Below are 8,352 nucleotides of genomic sequence, written 5' to 3'. Positions count from 1 at the left end.
CTATAGCTAATTATTATATAGGCCCTCATTGTTTGACTTTTTTCATGAAAAAAAATTAAACGGTATTTTACAAAAGGAAAATAATTTGTGATAAAAATTGTATATATGTGTCCTTAATGCTATAAAAGGAAAAAATAAAAAAATAAACTATGATAAAAACATCTCAAAATCAACTCTAAATTTAAGTTGAAGATTCAAACTTTGGTTTACAAGTATAAACATAAGCAAAAGGATGAGGCTGATAGATGCCATGATGAATGATGTTGAAACATATAGATATCAAGAGTAAATATCCAATCTCACAAAGTTTCTTTAAAAACTTAAACGGCAGTGAATGATACATCCACAGCTCTACAATCACACGGTCGGCCGGTTTCTTTTTTTCTATGAAAACCAGTCGCCGATGATCATGTATCACTATCATATTTTACATAGAAAACAGTGGTATCTTCTTAAGATAAAAAATATACCGTAGCGATCAGCACTCATAAGCATAATTGATTTCTGGTAGTACTGATAATTAGGTGACTGACTGTTAGGTTAGGTCTGTACTGGCACTAGTGCACTGTAGTTATCCATCGGCCTTATCTTCAGTTGTTCTATCTGCTGATCTATCCTTCCTGTCCAGTCAGACAGACAGCCTCTTAAATCTCCATCTGCTACTTTATCTATTCGGTCGGTCGATCTCTACAAACTTTGGATGCATCACCACTGTCATAGAGAAAAAAAATTTCATCACGTTTTGATCGACATGAATATACAGTGTACAGAAAAGAAAAATCTCTCTGTCCTTCCGCAGGAAGATACAGTTAAACACATGTAGATAAGTGATTAGTCTCTGAATATATGTATAAAAAAACGAACATGGTGTGGTTGGACTCACTAACCTGCAGGCCGATGCGAATTGGTCACTGAAACTGACTCAAAAATGCAAGTGTCAAAATCATTGAGAGTTTCAGAGTTGCAAGCTTGCCTGTCTGCTGCTGCGTGTGGCGTGGCCGGAGAAGTTACCCGGACACCCGGCATACATACATGCCCTCACATTCAGACATTATCTCTTCTCTTCTCTGTTCTCTCCTCTCTTCTGGAATCAGGACCAGAACATTCAAACTGCAAATGCTCGTTAGGGGGGTTTGGTGGAGGAAATGAAAATTTTTTAACGTCATATCAGACGTTTGACCGGATATCAAAATGAGTTTTCAGACACGAATGAAAAAACGAATTTCACGGTTTAATTAGAAACCGCGAGACGAATCTTTTAAGCCTAATTAATACATCATTAGCGTTTGTTGGTTACTGTAGCACTTATGGCTAATTAGGCTTAAAAGATTCGTCTTATGATTTTTCACATAACTGTGCAATTAGTTTTTTGTTTTATTTATGTTTAATGATTTGTTTAGGTGTTCAAAGTTCAATTTGATGTTTTTGGGGGGAAATGTTTAGAAACTAAACATGGCCTCATTCAGTTAATTGGCTGAAAGCAACTGCTGACCAGAGAGGCGATAGATGCAGCTGCATACAGTCCTGCAGTTAACTATAGTTGCTAGCTGGAGTGAAAAACTGAAACACCTCCTAACTCAGTGTTGGAATCTAGCTAGCTCAAGGAATATAGCAGAAGCAGCTTGATGTGACTCTGTATTTCTTCACAATTTCCACAGGCCGCAATCGTCGACTTGCTCCAGTTTTCATGACCCATATCGAAACTGGAAGTCTGAAGATTATATATATATTGTTGAAATAAACTGATGAGCTAGTAATTAAGTGATTACGGATAGACACATGGCTTTGCTACCTGAGTACTAGCTAACTACTAACTGGAACGACCGATTCGATGATGATTCAGCAACCTCAATCTGCAATGAATTTCAACTCCTCAACTGCAAGAAGTTTAATTGGAGTAGTTAAGTAGTTAATTAGAGCTAGCCATCGATGAGCACTGCACGCACACATGAAGCCTTGGAAATATATGTACGCGATCGAAAGCAACAGATGCTGCACAATGTATTGTATTGCGAGAAATTAGCTAGCATGCACACCATTGAGTAGTCCTGAAAAGAATCTAGTAGTATAAATTCAGATCAATTTCTTCAGGCGCCGTCCAGTTCTTGTCCAGCTCGCCATGTCGCATTCTTCACAACTGGTCCTATATTCAACTCTGATCCCTGCTGATTCCTAACCTGCAACCTAGCTACTAGTACTGCTACTTGCTATAGCTGTAAACATCTATCAACACAGACACACATGGCTCGATCGATCGATCGATCGCTACGCCGAAAAAAGAAGAGGCTAACCTTGGATCTTGGATGATGGATGGACAGACTGAACACTGATGATGATATGCATCGATCGGGCTATCGATTTCTCATCGCGATCTAGGCTAGATTATGTGAGACGCTGCCTGAAAATTACAGGTCAGGATGGATGGATACTTCGCTTCACGAGATGATCGAGTAATCCTACCTCTGTAGCTTGTTGTGCATGAACAGCAGTGGAGTAAGTACTGCAGACAGTGCTCGAGACTGTCCCTGTAGACGAGTTCAGAGAGCTCAAGCAACGTGTGTAGACGACGTACTGACGGCACAGTGCGTACCATAATTAACCCGTCACACTCAAATGGGCGCTGGATTAGCTTCTGAGGATTCAGGCAACTGGGGAGCAGCTAGCTATCCATCCATCCATCTGATTGGAAAAAACAGCCAGTTCAGAAAGTGATGGATGGCTGCAGACACCTACCAATTAGCCAAACCTGAATATATTCTGTTAAATATTTTTTAGATAGTATATATCAAAAGGTAACAATTGCACATATACATGTATGATTCAGTCACTAATATTTGGTTGGATTGGACAAAGCTAAAAGGCATAAAAAGCCAAAAAAGGAAGCAACAAATTGCATTAGGGTTAATATTATATATGTGGTTATGCTGTTAATAGAAATTTAGTGGGGACAGACATTTTTTTTGAGTGTGATAGGAGGCACAATCGCATATACGTGAGTGCAAGTTATGTGTTTGTGCGTTTTTTCATGTAATAAAAATTTTTAAAAAAAGCAACAAAAAAGAGGTGATGAGAAAGTATTTATGTGGCTAATTATTTGTGCCTTAATGGAGGTAAGCCTACCTAATGGGTGTGCTAGCTTAGCAAAATCTCACCATATATGTTTGTGATCACTGGCCTGTGGTCGCTGTTGGTGACTGTGACACATGGGCTTTATTATTCAAAGCCAAATCTAGAGTGGATTCGCTTGGCTAAGGCAGTGACTGTCATTGGGCCCACACACACACAACACTCCCACTGAATGAGATCAAGCTCAAGCTCAGCTAAGCTCAAGGCTACCTGTCTCTCTCTCGTTTTGCACATTGCAAAGCATCTCTTCCTCAAGCCACTCGTCTGCTGCCACCCTTATCCTATTGCAATCAAGATTAATTAGGTTCCGGTTTAGAGGAGCATCTGTTCTTCCATGCTGAAAAGGAAATGAACTGAATATATACTGTGGACTTCTTGCAGAATTTTATGGGCCTGTTTGAGGAGCTTTAGATTATAAGAAGCAGTTACTTGGTAGCTAGCTTCTGAGAATCTGCAAAAGCTCGTAAACCCAACTTCTCCAGCTTATGGATTCTTATATTCATTTTTCAGAATCTGTAACTACAGATTCTTATAAACTATGGACCTTTTGGGCATCTTCTGGCAAAAACAACTTTTTTTTGAAAAACTGTAACCAGGAGAAACTCCCAAACAGATCCTATATATGTTATGAACATACTCTTAGCTCAGACGGTTATGTGTGCTTAATCATGTGTGGGGTATTGCAATTAAGCTCATAATTCAATTTTGCCTTTTCAATTTTTCTTGCAGACAAGAGAATTAATTGTATGCTTTGTCTGACAGTACTGAATTAGTTATATTGCCTTGATTAATAATCCAGCTGGGATGGAAATTAATGGAGTTACTTATACATATATAGAGATCACAAAGCAAACCAAGGGCCCTTCCTTAAATAGGAACAAAAGTGAAAATCTTTTTGAGGATCTAAACCATTTAAAAATTTTATACAGTACGGCTATAAAGCATTAGCACCTACAGGTGGCATTAGGTGTTGTGCAGCTTTCTCTCTTGGCAAAGCAGAGCAGACAAGCACTAGCTACTCCTATAATTTAGTTATGTTGATCCTTAACCTAATCATAATTAGCATATATTTGCATGTCTATGTGCACGCACGACAGCAACGTTTTATTTGCCAAGAGTTTTAGCTAGCTTCTTCTTGTGCTAAAAGTGCTGTTAATTGTGTGTCCTTTTGGGGAAAAGTACTGAAGTCGTCTTGTCAGCAAACTGATAAACTCTTAAGCACATTTATCATTTCCTTCTAAGATCACTTTATAACTTTATATCCTGTATATATGTGCACATATACGTAGTTTATGAGTACAAGTACTCATGTAGACTACATGTTTAATTATTAAGCAAAACATGAGTCTGAAAACTTAAGAGAAAAAAAAATAGAATGAGATAACCAGCTAACTGCTGTTACGATTAATTGCTATATAATGGATTTCAGATTTCCCATTCCTCCGAGAAATATATTACAAGATCACAAGAACAATTAACTTGCAAGTTACAAACTGACAAAGAAGAGATCACTGATGCATGCAGCTAAGCTAGCAACTACATATAGATACCCATGAGGCCATGATTAATGAAGTATCTGGCTCCTGAACCTTAGAAGCTTCCTTAGACTTGAGCACTCTTCATTTTTTGTTAATTTAATTTGATTAATCCAGTGCTTTCCTTCCCGTCACATTACATTACATTACATTACATGGTGGGGAAAAAAATAATTAAGGAGAAGAAGAAATTAAAGTGCATGCAGATCACTTTCAGGGTTTGGCCGGCTATATATATATATGCTAGCTAGGCTAACACTCAAGCCTCTCTTTGAGAGGCAGCTCAGCTCAGCTGCATGGTTGCTGCGTTGCGTCAGCTAGCCGCTGCTGACCTCTTCTTCCTGGTCGGAGCTGCTTGTGACGCAGCTGGACGACGACGACGACGACGCCGCCGACTGCGACGGCGGCGTCGTTCGCCGGCTCACGTCGTGGTCGACAGGCCTCCTCGGCGACCTGCTGCTCCTCTGAAATATCCGGCACACTACCCATTCTTCAGCCTCAGCCAAGCAACCCTGCAGGTCGTTCGCACAAAAATCGGAAAGATGTCAGCTTCATCCATCCAAGAACGTTCCAGCTGTGTTTGAACAAATTTCAGTTGTTTCTGTCCATGGGTTCTATCTCTTTTTTTGGGCTCAGTTTTCTTGAAATTATTTTCTGCTCTTTCGTATGTTTCAAGGACCAAAAAAAAGGGGGTTAAGCAACGTAAAAACTGTTCAAATCTATGGTCTTTTTCTGAAATCCTGTCCCCTGTACTGTATTTGTCATGCTGATACTGATAGTGCTGATACTACTGTTCATCCCGTACCAGCAACAGCAATGGAACACAGTGCTAGGAAGGAAGCTACTACACTATGTACTATAGATGTAAACTTGATCTATATACGCTAATTATAATTTTACATTAAAATGCACTGATAAGTTAATACCACTCCATAAAAGTATTTGAAGCGGAAACTGTAACAATAATCTTCATTTAACGAGTTCAGATGGTTATATCTATGTGTATTAAAGATAAAATTTCCTAAAAAAAAGATAATTATACAGATTGTAGGGCATTAAAAATAAAGAAGCAAATCTGCCACAGAGATAGAATTCAAGTACAACTTGTCAATCACACTAATTGCCAGCAAGGTGTTTTAAATTCAAGATTCTCTAGATGATCAAAATGAGCATGAACATCTACTGCACATCTCATCAAACAGTAGCCTGGAACTGATCACAGTACTAATCTGTCTATCTACTGGGACAGCAGCATTGAACATATATGCAAGGCTCAACTTGTTCAGACACACAGTAACAGGCATGGAACACTGTTCTGCTAGCTAATTAAGACTTAATCTAACCCCAACAACATGATTAATTGCCTGCAGAGGTACTACTACTCGTTTGTCAGCTTAATTTGGATGCTGCTGGGTTGGTTGGTCTTGCACACATACATGCAAGTGTGAGTGGTTAGTAGTAGTAGTAGCAGAGATTAGTGGAGCTGCACAACTTGATGAGACGATTCGATCTGATGAGCAGAGAGCATCTCTAGTAGTACTACCGGTTGAGTACAACCACCAATCCATGTCAGGATAAATTGCAACCACCGTCAGAAGCAATTTAAAACTGCGAGTTATTATTGTTGATCATGACAATTAAATGGGCATGTTGGTGACAGTTTGATGTGCACTGGAACATGTGTGTTGATCTCTATGCTGCTCCTCCAAAATTAATTAGCTAGCGGAGAAGCTTATGTTGAGTTTTTCTTCTTTGTTTTATCAATTGGCAAATTCTAGCATGGTACTAGACTGGTTAACTAATTTGTACCTTCTGACAAAGGTCATCTGCATATGGAGCATATAATCTAGCTATGCTGTGGCTATCAGAGTTATCTGATAAGTAATTTAAGCCAAGTATACAGCTTTAAGCTAATGGAGAGCATGTGGCATGGTCTTGAAAGCCATACAGATAGTAGTTTCAAAATAATTAATAAAAATAGTGATATGCAAAAGATTTGATCAAGTTAGCTAGTAGAGTAGTAGTAGTAGCACTTTGAGATGCTAAGCTAGCTAGCTTGAGTTAATTGTGTGCATGCAACTAGCAAATTATAACAATTGCAATCGATGAAACACAAGAAGATTTGTCAAGAAATAAAATATTCAATGCACAAACACAATCAGTTGTTGCATGCAGGAAGAAAAATGGCAAATTAATTGGCGACAATTATCAACTAGTCGATCGAGGGAGTGAATATAATTAAGCAATCATTAAGGAGGGAATCATGTGATGATTAATCAGTAGCTGAGCTCTCACCTTGTTGTGCATCGGCAGGGCGAGGCTGTACTCGTGCATGACCCAGCAGCAGCTGCCGGCGGCGGCCGCCGGCGCCTTCCCTTGCCGGGGGACGAACACCATGGCCTTCTTGACGCCGACGAGGTGGCTCCCGCCGCACCGGGACGCCACCACCGGCTTGTCCCGCCCGCCGGCCGGCTTCCAGCACCCGCCGCTCGCCGTCGCCTGCATCTGCCTCCTGCTGCACCTGCCGCCGCTCGCCATCGCCGGCCGGACCGCGAAGAAGTACTTCTCCCCGTCGCTTGCGCCTGGAGAATTAATTGAACACGTCGAATTGATTGATCGATCGATTCATCGCTGTGGATCAAAGGGAAAGGGGAAAGAGACGATCTTGGATCGATGTGCTGTACCAGGAATGTCCCAGGGATCGAGCTTGTGGAGGTTGTGGAGGTCGGTGATGACGGCGGCGGGGAGCGGCAGGCCGAACGCCTTGCGGCGGAGGTACTGCACCACCAGCTCCTCGTCCGTCGGGTGGAACCTAAACCCCGGCGGCAGCTCCACCCCTCCATGCCTCACCAGCACCGGCGCCGCTCCCCTCTCCATCTCCACGCCCAAGTTCAGAGCTCGCTCACTCAGTGGAGCTAGCACACGTTAATGGCAGCCGTCTACCTAACCTACCTAGCTCGATCTAGCTAGCTATCTAGCTTTATATACTGCCAAGGTTAGAGGTGAAGCTGCTGCTGCTAGCTAGCTTCTTGTTCCTCTCCTCCTTTACTTTGCAGGAGCCATGCATTTGCTTGGAACGTTCATGGCGACGCGCGACGAGCTGAGCTGAGCTCAGAGAGAGAGAGAGGGAGAGGGAGAGATGGGAGCTGGGGTTTGAGGAGAGGAGGGAAAAGGGAGCGGCCATTTTTATAGCATCTCCTGTGGCGTGAGGTTTACTCCAACTCCGCCTCGTCTTCCTCCTCCATCCATCGCCTCGATCTTGTGGCTTCAGCTCGATGCCTTCTCCGATTTGCCAACAACCTACTCGCCCCCGGGTTAATTAATTTTTCAGTTAAGATTAATTTTAGTTTCTACACTGGATTAATTTCTTCAGGAGGAAAAATTTACCGGGAAATTGACGGCACTGTAATTAGCTGGTGTTTACGTGGAAATTTTAGTTAGGGTTTTTGATGACGGCCGGTGGTGATGTGTGTGAAAATTACCCTGCCTTTTCCCTACCGTTGATTGATTGTCGTCGATGTGATACACACCACCGTTGACTTGAGCACTGGCCGTATGTATGTACCCAAGTTTGATTGCGTTCCACTTGGATGGAATTTACAACGTGCAATGGTATGTGTTTTTGCGTACGCCGATCTGCTCTGGCGCGCAAAGGGCTGGCCAAGTGTAAATTCTTCCTCTGGTCCGCTTT

At 41.7% G+C, this 8,352-nt stretch overlaps 1 protein-coding gene and 1 long non-coding RNA gene across 2 annotated transcripts; both read right to left on the bottom strand.

Annotated features, from left to right (window-relative positions):
• Positions 1-297: 297 nt before the first annotated feature.
• LOC107304785 lies at positions 298-2,550 on the bottom strand. The gene is made up of 4 exons (XR_001550839.1): positions 2,461-2,550; positions 2,292-2,398; positions 888-1,110; positions 298-711 (listed from the first exon to the last, which is right to left on the bottom strand). It is a non-coding gene; the product is annotated as an uncharacterized LOC107304785 (long non-coding RNA).
• Positions 2,551-4,502: 1,952 nt separating this feature from the next.
• LOC102704726 (NAC domain-containing protein 83-like) lies at positions 4,503-7,830 on the bottom strand. Its single transcript, XM_006659572.3, has 3 exons — positions 7,346-7,830; positions 6,957-7,243; positions 4,503-5,173 (listed from the first exon to the last, which is right to left on the bottom strand). Exons 1-3 carry the CDS (start codon positions 7,536-7,538, stop codon positions 4,979-4,981), a joined length of 675 nt encoding a protein of 224 aa, XP_006659635.1. The 5' UTR covers positions 7,539-7,830; the 3' UTR covers positions 4,503-4,978.
• Positions 7,831-8,352: the final 522 nt, after the last annotated feature.

This window comes from Oryza brachyantha, chromosome 8 (assembly GCF_000231095.2).
Source record: "Oryza brachyantha chromosome 8, ObraRS2, whole genome shotgun sequence".
In the NCBI taxonomy this organism is placed as follows: domain Eukaryota; kingdom Viridiplantae; phylum Streptophyta; class Magnoliopsida; order Poales; family Poaceae; genus Oryza; species Oryza brachyantha.
Note: the sequence above shows the minus strand (reverse complement) of the source record. Positions and strands in the feature narration are given on the sequence as shown.

Excerpts from the sequence above, each read along its gene's own strand:
- LOC102704726 (XM_006659572.3), bottom strand. The coding sequence starts at position 7,538 with ATGGAGAGGGGAGCGGCGCCGGTGCTGGTGAGGCATGGAGGGGTGGAG. Across the intron at positions 7,244-7,345 it reads CGATCCCTGGGACATTCCTG|GCGCAAGCGACGGGGAGAAG; the intron begins GTACAGCACATC and ends TTAATTCTCCAG. Across the intron at positions 5,174-6,956 it reads CCCTGCCGATGCACAACAAG|GGTTGCTTGGCTGAGGCTGA; the intron begins GTGAGAGCTCAG and ends AACGACCTGCAG.